Source organism: Polypterus senegalus, chromosome 7 (assembly GCF_016835505.1).
Source record: "Polypterus senegalus isolate Bchr_013 chromosome 7, ASM1683550v1, whole genome shotgun sequence".
NCBI classification, from domain to species: domain Eukaryota; kingdom Metazoa; phylum Chordata; class Cladistia; order Polypteriformes; family Polypteridae; genus Polypterus; species Polypterus senegalus.
The window spans coordinates 135,280,171-135,300,816 of NC_053160.1; the positions used below are offsets into that span (position 1 = coordinate 135,280,171).

Sequence of the window (20,646 nt, forward strand, 5' to 3'; positions counted from 1 at the left end):
TAAAATGAAAACCGAAACCATTTTCAATAAATACTAATTGAGGTGAGTTACCAAAAATAAAACCTAAAACAAAAACGGTCACAAGTTTATAAAATTAAACTAAAAATGAAATGACAGGTTAAAACAGCATAGAAATAAAACTAATTTAAAAAAAAGACTAAAATAATCTTGGTATGAAATTGGAATCCATTTGACAAAATACATTCTCTCTCTAAGTCTTATAATTAAGTTTTGTCACTTTACCACAAAGGAAAGATGGCTGCTATACCTTATTTAGGATCATATTAGCTAGTAACTTTCATAGTTTTTGTATTAATATTCCAAAGCTCTTTGGTGTTGGACAAAGCCAAGGGAATGAACAGTATATCTCAAATGAAGTGGACGGCTGTGAAGACTGAAAAGTGGTCTAAAAGAAAACAGTTTGTACGGTGTGATGCCAGTATTACATATTAAATTTATACCATGATATAAAAACAGTCAAAAAACAATCCAGTCAAAGAATGTATCCCAAAATTACACTTTATTTTTGTTAAACCTAAACATGTACATTAAAATCAAAATATATAACAATTAGTTGTGATTGTTTTTGCTTTCAGTTAAAGAGTAAATAAAAACTCCCCAGGAATTCATTCATAGAATTGCTTGGCATGCCAAAATGTTTTGTGATAAATCTTAATTTGACAAGGAAACTTGCTCTAAAAAGAGCCTTGATTATTACTATTTAATTAATGGTAAATAAATACATAAATAATTTCCATAATTCTTTGGCATTATTATTCACTAATATGACAGTTATGTTCAGTTTAATCTGCAATTACATAATATATGGATGACCACCTCAGTACTATTAATTAAATTCTCAATTAAAAAAACAAAACAAAAAACAAACAAAAAAATAAAAACAAAGTCTGGAGAAGGTAGCAAAAGATACACATGAATAAATTCTAAATCTACAGTACTTAAGGCCACTGTACCAAGGAGTAAAAAAAAAAAAAAAAATCAGTGCCTGGCAAAGCTAGGAATTGCAATTTAGGGAACACCACTTTGCTGTACTGTTGTTCCTTTACTTTTTTAAACAAGAATATATATATATATTTTTTACCCAAAAGGTGCTTCATAAACATAATCATTATAACATTCACCAAACACCTTTTACACCATGTAAAACACATAATGAAACTCAGCTAGAGAAAACAAGTTGATATTATGGGCATTGCATATTTTGACAGTAACATTTTTTGTGATGCCCACTTGGCTGGGGTTTCCATGATAAAAAACATTCCTAAATAAATTATCATATAAAATTTTAAATCAAAACTATAATTATGGTTTGAATGTTCCCTACTTGTGTTAAGTGCAAAGAACTCTGGCCAAAATTTTGCTTTAGCATTGGCAAAAGGTGGAATTCCTCCAATTAAGTAAAGTTCAATATTTCACATTTGAGAAACTGCTTCATTTCAAAGTGTTTTGCATCTTCAACACTCTGTAGCTTAAACAGTATTTGTCAGCTCAGACTACTTTTTTGAACCTAAAGAAAAATGTTAAGTTGCAATTTTCTATGGACACAGTATATATAAAATAATACTTATTACATGAACTTGTAGAAAGCCACTGAATAAAAATTCAACCTTGACCTATGTTCATTCTGATTCAGCCCTGCAAAGCATCAGACATAAAATATTTTTTAATCGTCACAATAATGAAGATGTACTGCTCAGCCAAGAAAAACAGAACAAACAGCTTGCATTTTAAGCAAGGAGAAGAAATAAAGTTAATACAGTACATACAGCTGGACACAACTGCTGGCTATACAATTTCATTTAATTCATGGGGTGGATAATCCTCACTTCAAAGCCTTGTATTTTAGGCTTTTCACTTTTCAGTTTGATGACTTCACTACACAGTTTAGCACTTACACATTCAACCCTTTCTACAGTGACTCCTAGAAGTGTGGCTAATCAGTTTCCTGTGAAATTAGCTTTCTCAAGTGACAAAATTTATAAATGGAATTGCAAAAACAATATAATGACGTCCCTATAGCATTACTGGAAGAGGTGCAATACGTAAGAGAAACAGATAATATTGAGCATCTTCCCAATTTTAGAATAATAATGTGTTTAAATGTAAGCATTGTTTAAGTATTCTGTAAATATTTGAAATGTGTAGTTACATTATTGGCTATTGGAAGGTTTTCTTGGAACATTTTTCGTTTATATAAACGTAATTTTTCATGCATTATGGTGCAGATTTTAAACTTTAATAATTATTATTTTTGAAATATAGATATAAAATACGCTTAAAATATTTTTTTATTCTTACAAAATAGTCCATAATACTGATGTTAAAAATTAAATGTTTATTCTATAATTACTTAATGTAAAACTGGGTATTTTAAAATTATTATTGCATAACATTTATGGGCTAATTTCAGTAATGACCTTCAACATCATGCTACATAGACAAGAAGAGTACATTAAGAAAACTCCAAGCACTCTAAAAACTTCATGCTTATGTACCCTATATAAGACTGTAAAACAAATTCATCTGAACATTATTTCTTATAAAAGAGATATTTACCATATTAATTTTTTGTGTCTTATTAATGAAAAAACTGAGCATCTCTTAGTTTGTCATAGGATGAATGGCAAACTTTTGTGGTAACTCACATCTAAATTTTACTCATTTATACTTTGGCAATGCCAAGATAAATACATCCAGCAGAGATGTAACACTGCTGACTTACTACACAGAATGTTCGAGGAGCATTTCAAAGAGATTGAGAAAATGAGAGGATAAAACAAATTAGCAAAATTTATGATTTAGGAGGTTCTTTTGGATTAAACTCATCCAAATTTATTTATGACCAATCCTCAATGACATGTTAGTGACACCTTTTCCCAAGAGCAGCTTGTGGCAAAGTTGTCAAGGAAGTGGTGTTTAAAGGTGACTTTGTTCAAGTAAGAACTATATCACCTAGTGATCCTAGTAGCCAATTCAAAACTTTCCTGTTGCTGTAAATACACAACATGAATATTGATCATTGGGTGGAAAGCAACACAGGACCAACAAAGGCATCTGTTTTTAATTCACAGTGCACAAAACCCAGACTCAAACTCCACCAAATGTTTTCTGGGTTAAAGTAGGCTAAGCTGTTGCCTGTAAAGACTTAATTACTTCCGACTTCAATAAGACACTGTCAGCTTGCCACTCATAAACGCTCTATCTCAGTCATCAGAAAAGAAGAAAGGGCACTTGCGTTTCCGTTTTTCAGCTACTAAACTTCATGGGATTATTCCGCAGTAGAATAACTTCTGTATAACTACTGTAATTTTGTGTGATTTATTTTAGAGCTAAGCCGATCTTTATTTCTTGGTACCCCAATGGTTTTGTGTGTATTGACTCTCTATATTTTTGTGCACTTTTCTGGTGTTTCATATGTCTTCTTTCTCCATGCTTGTAATCTTACGGAAGTGTGCACATTAAGAGCTGGGTAACATCCAAACACAGAGTCACTTTTTTTTTTTTTAATTCTTAAAATTGTCTTAATATGCTTTCTGCAGATTAACTTTTGATATGATCCTTTATTTGTATAGTTCTTAATTTAGATTTGTGGCTAGAACATTTTTAGAGGTGACATAGTGTACTACAGTCTTGGCTTTTTGAGACTAGCATCGCCAGGCTAGAGGTAGCAAGGAATCACTTCTCTTTGGCTTTTTTTTGCTTCAGTCAAAATAAACGGCAATCAGACATTCATCTGTGCCTGCAATTCGTGACCTTATGTGGACAAATGAGTGTAAGTAGCTTATTGCAAATTTTTAAAGAGAAACACTTGTGCCCTTTTGTTTCATTCCTTCTTCCTTAATAGCCAAGACAGAGTGTAACCAGATCTCAGAGGAAGAAGGTCACAGTATTAAAGGAAAAAAAAAAAAAAATTAAACAATTTTTTTAAATGTGATCCTTAAATAAAGCACAGTTGTATTCTCTGTTTTATTGCTCATGCAGCTGAGGAGCCAAGGAGCAGCTGATCATTCCAACTCATACATGACCTCAGGAAGTGACCAATGTATCTGCAGTATTATAAACATATATGTCAAATATGATTTTTAATTATTTTATATAAGCACTTTGGTGGACTTCCTGCAATGTCCATGCCATTCAGAGCATGCTAATGACTGTTGCCTGTAAGTGAAACAATAAACCCCTGCTTCTTGCAGCCTCTACTGGCATTCAGTTCAACTTTATATCGAGTCCCTATAAATAATACACCTACATTTTTCTTGTAGTATGTTTAAAAGTACATGACAAATACACATTTAATCTGAAGAAATGTAACAAAATGTTGACTTCTGTTTGTAATGTTATCGCAAATTCTAAAATATGTATTTAAAAAAAAAAAAAACACTGCTAGCACAACCTCACATTCACAGATATGTTCAAATATATGTTTCTTTATATAATTATCATTAATGTGGAAAAAGGATGGCATGGCAAACATCAAAGGACTTGTATTAAGCCAAAGCCCTTCTAAACGGAGAGTAGATTGTGAAGTTGTATATGCTGCTGACTTTAGAACAGAAGATATCTGAAACAGTGTTTGTTCTACTGAAAATGTTTACATTATGATGAAGAAACTGTTAAAGTAAAAGATCTACATGCAGAAATGCAAAGCTGGCTAATCCAATATTACATTGATAGACAAAAGTTATCAGAAAGATTATCAAACACTAATTATCATCTCATAAATAAATTCAAAAAATAAACAATTTATATCATATTTTGTTTTATGTTTTTCTTACTTTTGCCTAAATTGCAACAAGGTTACCTAGAACACAGTCATTCACACTTTATTACAAATAATACATTTGTCCCAGATGTGTAACAGTAAACTACCATAATGTAATGTTAACAGAACTGTGTTTAACAAAATATCAGTTACAATAATAACTGACCTCAGTCCTTGCAATACAAAAAAATATACATATATAAAGGATAAAAAAACACTAGCATATTATAACTGAAAGTTTGGAATTAATAACCTGGCAGTTAAAGAATTCATTGGTCCAGTCTTTGCTTTTTTTGGTCTCCATGGCAGACCTTATAATAAAATGGAGGCAAATATGAATTCGTGACACAGACTCACCCAGAGTTCTTCTTAAATTACTGGCATTCATCTTCTCTCGATTATGTCTTTTCTCGTTATTTTCTCATCAGTGAACACCAGTTATAACCAAGAAAAAGTTCTCTAAAATGCTAAATATAGAATACAAAAACTGAAATGCATAAATCTGTTCTATATAACAAATTTCCATTCATCTAGTACAAACATTGCATTCGAAGCAGGGGTTGTGGTGTGTTAAAGTGTTATACATATGTTGGTGTCTACAGAAATATATCATGTCATTAAAGCATTAAGATTACATTCACAAAAGAGAACTGATATCTTTATGTAAAGAAAATGTCAAGAATCTTCTTTTAAGTCACCTTTTTCTTTAATACTATCAGCATTATATTTAAATGCCTGTAAAAATGGATAATACTGATCAAAATAAATTACTGTCAGATTTTACTTAAAATGCAGGTTATTTGCTTGTTTCAAATGACAGATCAGTCAATATGATATTTACTTTACTCTCCTGAAAGGTGAATGGTAAAATGCACTGAACAGAAACAACATTTTGCAGATGTCATAAGTTAAGAAAAAAAGAAAAAGTCATCTTCCCCCAGAATCCTTCAGGTGGTCTATAATAATGTTTACTTCATTCTCTTTGATCCAAGTGCAAGCCAAAGGCAATTTTAAAACATATATATATAAAAAAACTTTTACAAAAATAAGAAAGATTAATGAACAGGGGACATAAAACAGACTGGCTGGACAGTATTGCACATGACTGTGCTAAGAACAATAAATCTTCATGAGAAACTCGTCTGCTTTTGTTAACTATGGCTCAGTTTGAATGAAACAATAATAAAAGAAATACATTACTTTTTCTGTTCACATTTCAATTTACCTATAATGTAAATACAGGAAATATAACAGTCTTGTGTACTCACATTACACTACTTCCTTGTCTTTAGCAGCTTAAGAGCCAAAACCAGAATGTTTATTTACCTATTTTTGTTGCCACTATTCAAGTGAATAAGTGATGGGTTCGCATATTCTCAAAAACACAAGGAATTGAATCCCTGTTACTTTTTAAGACTCTTAATTTATTCAAATGTAGGAAGCACAGTAGTTGTTTCTGCTGATATGCATTAACTTGCTGAGACAGGGAGAAAAGAGGACTAAGTTCAAATGTTTTTGTAGCAATGCAGCAGTCATCTCGTTTATCACATGTACCATGTCAGTTTTGCACTTTGCTTGTTTTGCTTTCATTCTACATACAGTAGATGGCTATGCAGCTGTTAAGTACTGATGATAAAAAAGTCCAAAAAGACTAGTAGAAAACAAACATGCAGCGATCCACCAAGTCAGGAAGGAAAAAAGGCCACGAAACAAGAGAGGACTAAAAACATTTCTGAGGCCTCCCAAGGCCAATGTTATTTGTGCCAAAGAGACTTTTGTGGCATCAGAAGCAGGAAGTGGCTTAGAAGGATCCATAACCTGATCTGACTTTGTCTGTTCACTCTCTGTGTAAACACCCCAGGAATAATTGCCTGTGATAAAAAAAAAAAAGTAGAGAAAATAAGTTTTTATGCTCTCTTACAATTTTAACCCTTTTCTTTTGAAAATGAAATGAACTGCACTTATTTTTAGTAGGCAAATTATAGTTGTTTGGGATTTAAAACATACAGTAGTACTGCTGCAATAATTAATTCCAATTTAGAGAAAGTCAAAGAGCTGATATTGTTACCACTTCTGTAATCTGCATGTATAAGTAAAATGTTGGCAAGTGCTATTAAAATTACATTTTACTGTTAATCCTTTGCTTGATGTAGCACAGCTGGAATTTGGCAAACTGGACAATGTGCAAAGTAATCCTTCTTACTGAATGTTATGGAGAAAACAATTACTGCATATGTGTGTATGCCTGTAAGAGCCAATCTTAGAAAGTTAAAGTTTTCAGTTAAAATCATATTAATGTTTGCTTAATTTGAATAGAATATAAATTTCTTTCATAGTAATAACTTATGGTATAGTCTTTTCCTCCTATAAATTAGCAAGAGATAGAACCTTCTTACTGTAACTGAGAAACATTGTGATAATAAGCTCAGTTGTTGTTTAGAACAGGTCCCAGTACATAGGGACTTAAAAGACTCATTTTAAACTTAGAAATAGGATAAGCATACAGTTTTCTGACCGTTTTGAAATTGTTCAGAAATGTTAAGTAAATAGTAACGATTTGAGAAGTAACAAGATTAAGCTTAGAACTGAACTTATCTTAACATTAATTTTTCCTTTTTTGCTATTTTAATTTTCCTTTTTTGTGTGAACTGTTTTACTTCAAAATGTAACTAAACTTTCAAAAACGAAGATATTTTGTTTGTGGAATCATTTCTGCACATCAGACTTTTGTTGAATCCCATTTTTTGAGTTGAAGCTGCTGAACTTTGGTAATTTTGGGAAAACGCAGCTACAATGCCTAACATTCAAATGTTTTTGTAGCAATGCATTAGTCTTTTCATTTACCAGCAACAGACAGTTTTTACATCATACAATTCCTGAAGTATTGCTACATATGCCTATTAGATTAGATACATTAGGCTTCATACATTATATAGTTTATGCACACATTTTGTCATTTACTACTACAATATGAAAAACGTTTCTGTTTTAAAAATGTGTTTACACGGATTACTGTAGAAACGGAACACACGTGAAATGCATGTATTCCAAATAATGATCTATTATTTCCACTCTAAAACTCCACTTCACTCCCAGATAATCAATCAAGGCATGAGCTGGGAGAAGTTTGTGCACGTTCTAAGTCGGTGGGGGATGGAATAGCCGGCTACTTGCAACTTTTCTTTATCAGCACATTTAGATTAATAAAAGACGCTGGCGGAGAGGTGAGAACGGTTTGAAGAAGCGATTTAAGGTGGGACGGATTTACGAGTTTTTTCGTAGGCTCTGGTAATTCTAGTGCTAAACTAACTGTACATTAACATTTTCACTTTTTTTGCTGTCAAAATTGTATCTACTATCTTTTATGTCATAGTTTTACTTGTCAGCAAAATGATATTTGGCTAGGTGTGTCCAAATTTTTGGCCAGAACTGTATAGATAAAGACACAATCAGCTGACAATTATATATGTGTGTGTACCTATACGGTTTATTTAATGCAATTTTGGGTTTAAACCTGTACTTGCAGATGTTCTGATCTTGTTTGCCGGAAGTGTGCAAAATAGGAAAAAGATTTGTGCAATGTAAATTTCTTGAAAATATTGTGATGTTTTCAAAATATACATACCAAATTTTATTTTGATAAACACCAAATTTTGCAAAAAATAACTTTAGATGGAATATCACACATTGTTATTAACTTATAGTTACTAGCTTATTAACTTATAACAGAATAGTAAGAAACTAAATATTTATATAAAAAGGCTGAAGAAATGATGAGTAATAACTTGCATTGTATGCATTGTAATCAGAACAGTCTTGCTAGATACTGCAAAACAGAGAAAACACAATTTGCATACATGCCTAAACCATTATAATATTTACAAAATAATACCAATAACCTTTTGTTCTGTCTAATACTATATCCGCAACTTTCTGTTTTATTTTATTAATAGTGAATAGGTTTTTAAAGTATGGCTTTTCAAAGTCTGTTTAGTTTAGCATAAAGAAATTTCTCATTACTTACCTAAAGTTTTGAGAAGTAGTGTGGTATGAAGTAACATGACCAGTGGGGCCACATACTGAAGTGCTATTACGCACAAGTAATAAAATACTCTGGCAACCTAAAGATAATAAAGACAGGTAAGATGTTTCTCTTTATGAAAAAAATTATATTAAGAATTTCATTACAGTGAACACATTACAGTAAGATATACTGTATTATATTCAAATCAGATTTCATATCTGCCCATCTAGCACATTGAAAGAAAATTTAATATGATAATTACTCAAAAATACTGAAATATCGGAGAGGCTAGAAATAGTTCAGTATGATCAATTAAGTGATGTCAACTGAGATGTATGCTAGATTCTATAGTACTATGTTGACAGAACATTTCTTTGTAAAGGAAATTAACATTTTGTCTAATAAATAAAATAGCAGTTACACTGTAATGTCCCATTGGGTGTTACTCATAAAAAAGCAGTATGTCAGAACACAAAATTGCCTGATAAATTATAAAACCTTTTATTCCAAAAAGGTCTGAATTAGGGATATTTTCAAAAAATCTGTGAAACAGTGAAACAAGGACCTGTGTATGGTGTACAGTCCAGTGTTGAGGTTGACTATGCTTCTCAGAGGTAGAAGATACGCATATTTTATCCATTGCAGAAAACAATGCATTTTCTGAAAATCTAATTCATAGGCCCTGTTTCTAACACAGTTCAGATTATTTAGAAGTACATTGTTTAGAAAATGTGTACAGTTTGGAGATACTACATATATGTTATTAAACCTGCAAGGTACAATTTCTACAGCAATCGAGAGTGAGGGATAGTTAGGAAAGATTTCTTGAAGCCTCAAGTATAAACAGTGCATTTCCACAATAATGTTGTGTATGCCTGTTTCCACGCACACTTCGAGGTGTATAAAAGCGAAACATGGTGTAAAGCCCTGCATATTTCACGGCAGCCTCACACCTTGCGTATAAATGTTTATGCTTGGTTTTGCAAATGGGCAGAACCCAGTGTCAAAACAGTGCCACTGTTTCTGTGTCGTAGATCTTTTTCATATTCACATCCATGACACAGTATTTATCAAATATACCAAAATTAATTGCATATCATTTACAAATTTTACTCACTTGATTGTAATCATTCTATAACAATATAATAGTGCACGAAAAGGCCAAAGTATTCCATAGCTGCTTTAGCGCTGTTAGAAGACATTGCAAATGGAAGAATTAGAAGAGAGAGCATATTTATACAAGTAGATGATGATGACTGGCTTCTCAGTCAATTTCGATTTCCAAGAGCTGTCCTCTTGGAGTTGTGTGCTGAACTGGCACTGGCTTTAAAAAGACAGACTTTAAGGAGTTGTGTTTTACCTGCTTCTTTGCAAGTTCTGTCCACTCTTGGGGTTTTTAGCCACAGGAGCTTTTCAACAAGAACTTGCTGACCAATCAGGTATTTCACAATCATCACTGAGTCATGGTATGTCAGCTGTATGGGATGGTATTATCCACTTGTCATCCAGATATACAATGGTGCCTCGGTTTGCAAGCATAATTCATTCCGGAAACATGCTTGTAATCCAAAGCACTCGTATATCAAAGCGAATTTCTCCACAAGAAAAAATGTAAACTCAGATGATTCGCTCTACAACCCAAAAATATTCATATAAAAATGATTAATACAAAATACAAAGTAAAAATATGCAAAACAAATTAACCTGCACTTTACCTTTGAAAAGAATCGTGGCTGGTGTGAGTGAGACGAAAGGAGGAGGAGGGTTATTGTGTTGAATGACTTTCACGCTAACTAATGAAAATACTGCTATCTGTTGGCTCACTGGAACCTTTTTCTTTTTTTGCGACTTTAACAAGGAACCTATCCAATGACAGTTGCTTTTGCCTGAACAGTCACTACACTTAAACACAAAATTGTAAAAAATGCTTTACACACTGTAAGGATTCTAAACTCTTTTGGGATTCCCAGTGGGACGATACATGGAAGAGTGTCCTGAAGCAACTGCAGGCTCCCAGAGCTGAAGCAGTTTACCGTAAAAGCAAATCCGAAAAGATTGCGGTCACTCTATAAGCGCCCGCCGTCAATGGGTGATGCAAGGAACATTATAAATGCAAGGGAACAGTATTACATGGTCACTAACCTGGTCATGACCCGGACGGATTGCTGTGTTTGTGTATAGGAGAGCGGTAGATCCTGCTACAATAAATAACCGTGCTGTTCCTGTTTCAAGTTGAATAAAGCTGGTTTTGCTAAAGTACTGAGACTCGGGCCACGTGTTTTGGGGTGCATGACAGGGACTCACATGTTACAACACACACACATGGTCACAATGCTATAGTAAACATTATACGCTCGTACAGATGTTGACTATATGAGTGAGGCACGCCGACTGAGACCGACCATGGGAGATGATTACTCATAATCTCGTGGCGAGAGAAAGAGAACCACCATCAGCTCAGTTGTGATCACGTGATGTTTGACCGACAAAGCGTATATGAACTACTCATACTGCAAGACCTTGCTCGTTTATCATGTTAAAATTTATTAAAAAATTTTAGCTCGTCTTGCAAAACGTTCGCAAACTAAGTAACTCGTAATCCAAGGTTTTACTATATAAGATTTCCTGATATTGTGGTTGAACTAGGAAACACCAAAGCACAATTTGCAGCAAGGTTCGGTTTTCCAAATGTAACTGCAGCAGTCAGCTGCATTCACATTGTTATTGCAATGGTGCTGGACAAGTTTCAGCCAGGGATGAATCACCAAAAGAATGAGCTGGCATTATATCATCTGTAGCAGGAGTGCCTAGAAAAATGGAAACTCTGCACTGTCTAGTGTAGGCGCGTGCACATGTGTTAAATTTCATGTTTGCTGGGATTTGGGATTTATAAAGGGGAAGTGCATGCAACTTGGCGTACGCACATTTTTATGCATCTGGATTTTTTTGTGCATACGCATATTTCCAGTTTTGTCCATACACCATGTTTTAATGTGAATTCTACACATGCACAACTTGCCTTAACATATTTTCTAATATGCATATTGTAAAAGAAATATGTTGACAAAAGATTTGAGTAACACTTCCTCAAAGAATGCAAATTACCAAAATGCTGATTTCTAAAGTCATAACAACTGAACAAAGTCCATGGATTAAATACAACATACAGCATTTTTGGCTTTGTCAGTATAACCCTCACTTTGTTTTACTATTCCCAAGACATATCCTTTAAACGTGGTTGCATCTCTACCACTCAGAAATAATTCTAACACAAAGATATTGTATCCTGTTAAGTTTATCCAGCTCATTTTACATATAATGTACAGTTTTGATCAGCGACTTTCGCCAAAGCGTCATTCACAGCGAATTTGCTGCATGTGCCCTTGTTCTTTGAATGGTTTACTGATAATCTGTCTGGTACAGGAGAACTGTGTACAGTAGGTGAACTCAAATTATGTTCACACTAAATTTTGTTTCACATTCAGGTATGGTGGCTTTTACTTTGAATAGTCCTCAGTCACCTTTTTGACCTTCAGGAAGAACTTTGAATTTTTCTTGACAAAATCTATTAATGAATTAAAGAACCATTTATGTGACACAGAAAATAATTGTGAATTTGGATACATTGTAGATATCTTTACTCATTTAAAGAATCACAAACAGTCCTTGCAAGATAAACATGCTTCTATATTCCATGTTCAAGACACAGTAAATATTATACACTACCAAAATTAATAGGGAAGCACTGCAAACTATGAAGTTACATTTGAAAAATTAGCAAGAAGCTTTTCATAGTATTTCCCTCATTCACACAACACCTTGAATGGATAAGGAACATTTTCATTGCAACTGTTAAAACACTGCCCAATCACATCTCACGTTCAGAAAAGGAACAGCGCTTGGAATTAGTTTTAGATGACATTCTGAAAACAAAATTTGGGCAAAATACTAATAACTAGTAAAAAATTATGTTGGTGCATCTTCTGCCCGTTCATATTATTTCTACTGCAGTAAACTGTGTGTTATGTAACATTTATTATGTTTAAATATTAATTAATACATTCTTTATTCGTTCTAGTCTAAGTTAAGTAGCAAAAATGGGTAGCCATTAAGACTAAAGTGTCAAAAGGGGTAGATGATTATTAAAATGTTATCGGTATTTTCAGTGCCTAGTAGGTACTGTTATAACTTAAACACCAATTAACACTTTCTTCTGAAAATATTTAAATTGTGAGTACACTGTGAGGAAACTATTTGCCAATAAACTTAGAAGGATGTGTATTTAAGAAAAAACAGGTTAAAAATTTGTTGAACATGCTTATATTCAATTTTGTAAACTATTCATTTTAAAACCTCACATGGTGGTATAATGTTGATGTTGCTTCAAGACACAAGAGATCCTGAATTAACCTGGCCATCTCACTGAATCAGTGGAGTTTACATATTCAAGGCATCCATGTAGGCTATTTACCAAATGGCAAAAAGTGTATATGTTATGTAAACTGGCCTCTCTATACTGACCTAATACAAGGTATAGTTGTATGCCAGTTGGCTTGTTTGAGAGGTCAAAATAAATGCTAATGGAATACTGTGAAAAAAATGACATTGTCAAAAACGGGAAAAAAAAAAAAAAACCTTCCTAATGCAAATTTAATAAATCATACATACTATCAACTTTTTTTGGGTGTGGCCTTTAATTTCATTCAAACATATTCAATATACTATATATTTCACATTTTTATTAACAATACTGTACATATTTGGTGGAATTTTAAATGTCAAGTAACACTGCTTTTCTATGTATGCAACTCATATTTATATATTTGTTGTTAGATATAATTTGAAACTGGTTATTAACTCAGTATCAATTAAGAAGATATCATGTTTCCTTCAATATGAACTTAACCCTAAGTCATCTATAAAATGCAATGCATTCTATAAGATGTGTATGACATCTAATTTCAAAGTGTTAAAAAATTAATAGAAATACAAGTTATCCTGTCTTAAAGATACTGCTTTAGATAAAGATGGAAAATATTGTCTTTTTAGTGTTAACCATAAAGGTAAGTGAGAAGTAATGAACAAAGTAAAGAGTTTCTAAAAAGTATAACCATTTCTACCCAGGACATACAGGAAGGTGTACAAAGAAACTTTTAATGTGTTAAAATGTTTAGTCCACAGTGAAAAAGATTATTAACAAATGGAGAAAAAAGGTAACTGGTGTTCTAACAAGGACAAGCCACCCCATGAAATTTGGAGATGCATATCAAAAGATACTCTTAAAAATATCAAGGAACCCAGGGTTAATATCAAAGAATCAACTCACCACAATCAATATTTCTATGAGGCACCTCAGAAAAACTCAGTGGCTTACTTAATATCAATTACAAACAAAAGTAACCAACAACAGATGACCAAAATTTGATGTAAAAATTAAGGTTGAATCTTCTATTGTTTAAATAATTTTCTAAGACCCAGATCCTTTGATATAAAATGTATTCATTTTGTATCCCTCTAATAGTGCATTTATGAGCTTCAATAACTCGATCATTCATAGAAACCTGATTTCTAAAATGCCAACTAAACCTTTATTTCAATTATAGAAATCGAGCTATTGGCCTCTGTGAAACCTGATTAACAGAGGTAGATTTCTCTGCGAATAATCTGATTATGTGGCCATGTAAACTCTTAACTGTGTTACTGTTAAGAGTTTGTAGTCTACACATGCTGTTTTCACTCTGTTAGCCAGTGCATGTATTTACTTTGCACACACTTTCAGGAGTCACAGGTAAAAGCTTTCACAAAGTACATTTGCAGAGGTAAATTTCATGGTTAATTAATCTCTGAACTGTCAAATAGTTGTTCAGTTTTCACATCTAACCTCACTCCTTCTTTGCCATTTCTCTACATATCTGAGACAATTTTTTTTTTTTAATTTTCACCTTCAGCTTTTCCTCATTTTCTACTGTTATCAGTCAGCATAATCCATCTTCTCTCTACCATACCACCTTTATTTCTTTGCTGCTATTTCCTTCTTCGTCTTTCATGGTCTTGCTTTTTTCCTCACTACCATGAACCATTCCATTCATTCCCATTGACTGAGGTGTCATCCGTTGGATGGCTGCACTCGGGTTCTAATTTTGGATTCTGAGGTGGTTTGTCATGTGGGTGGTGTGGCAACGTCCTGTATTAGTATATACCCCTAACCTCTCTCGTCTCTGTAAACCAACAATTTTTTCTACCTTATTTATCCGCTTTCTTAGTCTAATTGCTCTCTGCTCTCTCAATTATCTTGCACACCACTTTCTCTATCTTAGCTAAACTCTGCTCTAATGTCTATCCATTCTTCTTTGTGATTCTTTCACCAGTTACAAAATAACTTGATCTGCTATTAAACTTTCAGAATGGGATGCTCCTTTATTTTTCAAATATTTTCTAATCCTACTAGCTACCCCTACTTTTTCATCAATCTCTTCTGAAAATAATGCCATTTCTGTATTTTGAAGGTTGCTTATATAATCACTACGCACATGTACCTTTTCTAGAAACTTAAAGAGTATGTCAAAGCAATTCTAAAAATGCCTTCTCTAATCTTGGCCGCTATCAGATATCAGTTTTCATTCTTCTATTTCTTTTGAAATCACAGGATCACACAGTACACCACCAGCTCTTCTTGTTTCATTCAGACAACAAACTTTAAAATGCTTTGAGGTTTTTACTTCCATGGATATCAAAAAACGCCTCTGGCAATGTACCCTATTTGCCACTGATCACAGTTATGAAGTTGTTTAAAAAAAATCTGTAAATATGCACCTAACTTGAGACTAATAAAACAAGTGTCAAATATTCAGTTAAAATATTAGGTGGTGCTGCTTTGGGCTTTCTGTGTCAAAGTGTCTAAACTGATACAGGTGCATCTCACCAAATCTCACACTAGCTCATTCGCCTTGTGATCATCTTCTCTGAGAGACGGTATAGATCTGCAATTTGTTCTACTTTTAAACCACTTAAAAGCAAGTATTCTATTGACTCTAGAATGTCAAAGGATGGCTGTCCAGGACAGTGGACTTAGTCACCTGAACTGGTATGTGGCTTAGTCCAGTTAAACAGTTTTTCAGTGTTATCAAAAATCATTTCATCGATATCGTAGTCTAAAAGGGCTGCCAACACTGTAATTTCATTCTCTCTGAAATATGTGATAACATCAGCCAAACTGGTATAATAATCTTTCTAATTAATTTTTTTCTTTCATTTATCTCCATCTCCCATTCGGACATATTGAAGTAGGCATGAGCAATCTATAGAAGACAATTCACCAATCAAAACACAGTATGTGCTAGAGCCCACCCTGTCAACTTTGACGAGTGAAAGTCACAGCTTTATTTTAAGCTGTATTTCATGATGCATTTGGAGAAATATTATGGACAAAATTAAATGAACAAATAAGCAATAAAAAACATTTTCTGACACATTTATTAATGCTCACATTTCATGATACATTTATTTATTTTTGCTTACATTTCACATTGCTTTTATTTATTCAAGCTATTTATTTATTTTTGTCTAAAATACACTACACTTAAGATTTTACAATGAGGCCAACCTAATAAATACTGGCTCTGTACAAGTACTTGTTTCTCACTCTCAAACAACCACACATCTTAATCCTTACCATTTTTTGAAGGTCAACTGTTTTAATTCTGCCAGCCTCCTTCTTCATTTTATCCACAGATTTTTTGGCAAGGTTCAAGTAAGCTTGCAAATGATGGCGCATCATTGCCAGTCTCAGTACACACAACAAAATGATAATCCACAGACGAAGTGTGTCATAGGTGGCTTCAGTCATTCTGTGGAATTTGTCAAAATGTTATTTTATATCTTTCTAACTGCACAGTATACAGTGTTTTTGAAAAAAAAAAAACTGTTTTTGAAATAACAAAATTCAACAATACAGAATAATCATAATGTTACTGCTGGTTTTGATATTCATGCAGATTTAAAAGATGGACTTGGAGATAAATTTCCTTCACTATTGATAAGGCAGATACTCTAACATCTTTTCAAAAATGGCTAAATTAATACAGTAACTGTTGACAAGCCAAAAACGAAAGATTAAATGTTCACATTGTATATGTTATGTTCTTGCAATGTCGTTGTCTTCCTTTGATAATTAATATAAACAGTTGAAATGTAAACCTTAAAATACTGTTTCACTTTCACATAAGTAACAAGGGATATACTAGGAGTATAGGACACACGATAGGAAATATCTCCAAATATAGTAATTTGTTGTAAAATTATTTTTACATACTTAGTTAAGTGCACGTATTCAGGCTAGAGTTTGCACTATTAACGCTTTTCAAAAATGTACTTCTTCTGATGGATTATTGTGTTTGCTTTTTGTCAAATTAATTTGGAAAATCAATTGGAATAATTAGTATCAAAACAAAAAACACACACACACACGAAAATTGCCAACTGCAATCAGATCTATTAGCTACTGAAATTTATTTAAAACTTACAACTATTCATATTTCTAGCTGTGAAACATTATTTTTGTGAATATATGGTTACACTCAAAAGCAAAGAATACCCATAGAGTACACTGACTGCATCACAATGTATTATAATTTTAGCAAAGTTTAGAACACCTTAGAGATGACAGTTGGCAGAGAACAGTTTAAAACATATCACAGTCAACTCCAGAATTACTGTCACTCCCTATAAAGGAAATGGATAAAAACAAAACATATAAAATAAGCAATACATATAATTATTCAGATATTTCTCAAAATATTTGTAGAAATTGCTTATCATTTATCTAATAAAAATCATTACTACATTAAAATTGTTTTAGTTTGAGAACAGTGTATTTGCTCAAAAACATCAGGGACACAATTATTGCCATCCTAAATAATAAATAAAAAATGCATAAATAAATATTTTTTAATTAATAAATCAAATATTCTTGGTGAAAAACATTTTTCTTTTTATTCCTGTTATCTAAGAATTCTTTGCCTAATATCATTTCCTGAATCCCTGGGCGTATAAATTTGAGGTTGCACTAGGGGTGGGAGAAAAACAATCGACTCTGAACTATGATGATTAACGGATCAACCAGGCTGATTAAAAAAAAATCAATGTTTAAATGAAAAAGAAATGCTGACATTCCAATTAAATGTAACTGTGCTAGCATAAGCCATACTCTGTGACATTCATTGTTGCCATGCTAGTAGTTAGTTAATGCAGTTATTCTAATTAGAACGAATAACACATACATTTACTTTTCCAGTTGAAATATTTTCCATATGTGGTGAGTGCAACAGTGCAAAATGAGAACATGATTGATCAAAGTTGTCACATTGATGTGATGCTAGGGCTATATGGCCAAAAATATTTATCACGATATATATTTGAACATTTGCGATAACGATATAACTGATGATATGATTGACACGAGACAAAATACTTTACAACTCCACAACTTTATTAGTGCAAAAAAAAACCCCTTCAATTTATTTTCACTTAAACAAGCAGCTGTTTTTATGTGCATTAAAGCAATATAAAAATTTTACAGTGCAAATGCAAATTCCTAGCTGACAGTTTAACCAAAAGGCATTTTCAGTGGAAATGGGCTGACATATCCTGAGCATAACCATGTATAATATTCACAAAACAAAACATAACATAAAATTCAAGCCTAGAGTGTCCATAGTCTCACTCAGTGTGTTGGTTATAGTCTCCGCTATGCAGTCAATCATATTGCGGGTTGATACAAAACTAACTCTGACCTCTTTAGTGACCTGGTAAACATATTTAATGTAAATAATTAATTGTTTTACATTTGAGATTTCATCACACAGAATACTGAAAAACTTTTCTGTGTGTATATTTTTCAGTATGTTAGATTTTATTTCTGATGCTAAGACATCCAGCAGCTCTTGCATTATTCTTTCAGAGGTGTAATGTGCATTTTTACCAACATTAAGACTTTTGAGTGGTAAAGGGAGAGCCTGTTGGATATTCAGTTCACACTTGCACTACGGCAGGTACGCATTCTCGACATTTCCACTTTATTCTCGCCGTTTATCTCGAGATTAAATTCGACATGTTGACATTATTCTCATAGTTTGTCATTAAAGTAGAACATCATAAACTAAACTTCATCTTAAAATGAATGTTTAATTTACTAGATTTTCTCAAAGCCCCGTCATAAATTATGTAGCAACATGTCGACTTTTTTTCTCGTAATAAGCGTCAAAATTAAAGTGGAAATGTCGAGGATAAAGTCAACATCTCAACTTTATTCTCGACATATAGTTTTTTTTCCTTCACTTTATCCATATTTTTTTTTTCTTCACCGTGGCCCTAATACGCTTCCGTACAAAACCCTCAGCAACTCAGTGACAAAACTTTTGCTCAGGACACAGTGTGTGCTGCAAGGGTTTCTGCACACTTTTTGCAATATGGACGCAGGTCCAAATATGAGCAAATATAAGAACGGCAGACGGGGTCACTTTAAACAGGAACCACAGTGAGTGCTACAAGGATTTTTGCACACAGAACACACCTAATGCTTAAACAACTGCATGTGTATATATTGGTTTGCTATGTACTTTACAAGAAGAGAGCTGCTGTACGCTTAGCTGCACTATACAGACTGCGCTGACGCTGAGAACAGAGATATCACTTCCTGACGCCTTTTTTCCGATATCTGACAGGCTGGTTTCACTGTACTTTTTATTTTATTTTATCAGACCTCCTCTTGCCCGCCCACCTCCACATCCTCTTTGCTTGTAAACTGCCGCTTCGCTCCCGCTATTAGCATGTACAGCCCACTCTCGAAATCCCACCTCCCTATAGTCTTTGCTTGTGAACTCTGCTCCGCCTTGACACCAGTTATTAGCTTTAGCAATATTTGCCCACCCACCCACTCGTCCATTGCCATCTCTGCAGATCTGCAGCTGTCATCTCACAATATCATGCGAGATGACAGCCGGGCGCTGAACTAAATTAGCCGGGCGGAGCGCCCAGCTAAAAGACGCTAGGGATAACACTGCATTATAATTAACTTACCTATTGCAATGTGCAGGCGATGTCCGAAGCATGAAAGTCTGGTCCAGTTGTTGAGTGCGACGGCTTTCACACGTTGGCCCCGTTGTCGGTCGTCACACACACTTGTTTTTCCTCCTGAAGATTCCACGAGCTGAGGAACTCTTTTAAGCCTTTGACTATATTTTCCCCTGTATGGTCCTCCTTGGGAAACTTGTTTCAAGGCACTTGTTTTGTAGCTTCCAGTCTTTGTCCACGTAGTGTATTGTGAGGCTCATGTAGGGTTCTGATGTTCGGCTTGACTACATGTCCGTGGTGGACGCAAAAAGCTCCACCGAAGATGATGCATTTGACACCTCAGTATGGACCTCTTCATATAAAGCAGACAAGGCGACTTTAGAGAAGTTTTTCTTGGTAGGCAGCTTGTAGCGTGGATCAAACTTTTTAAGCATCTTTGTGAAACCTTCTCTTTCCACACTCTGAATAGGCATCATATCCCTGGCTAAACAATGCGTCACTACATTAGTTAGTTCCCCCCAGCGTTTGCTACTTTTATCATAAGGCGTGCAGCTATTTAAAGCTACGCCAATTGTTTGCCGAGTCAGCTTCTTTGGTCTCACCACCACCCTAGTTGAAGCGGACGCCTCTTCACGTGCTTTAACAGCTTTGTTGTACACCTACAAGTGCTTCTGCTTCAAATGATTAAATAGGTTTGTGGTGTTTCCTCCCTTCGCCACGATGGCCCGCTTGCATGTTCTACAAAAAATTGTGCTTTGTTGGGTATCTG

At 33.7% G+C, this 20,646-nt stretch overlaps 1 protein-coding gene across 3 annotated transcripts in view; it reads right to left on the minus strand.

Annotated features, from left to right (window-relative positions):
* Nucleotides 1–501: 501 nt before the first annotated feature.
* Nucleotides 502–20,646, minus strand: part of tmem161b (transmembrane protein 161B) — a 140,858-nt gene continuing 120,713 nt past the window's right edge. For all 3 annotated transcript variants that reach the window (XM_039759314.1, XM_039759316.1, XM_039759315.1), the window contains 3 exons: nt 16,480–16,654; nt 8,808–8,904; nt 502–6,654 (listed from right to left, as the gene is read on the minus strand). In XM_039759314.1, the coding sequence (XP_039615248.1) occupies nt 6,392–6,654; nt 8,808–8,904; nt 16,480–16,654 (535 nt within the window). In that variant the 3' untranslated portion in view covers nt 502–6,391. The remainder of the gene's footprint in view (nt 6,655–8,807; nt 8,905–16,479; nt 16,655–20,646) is intronic.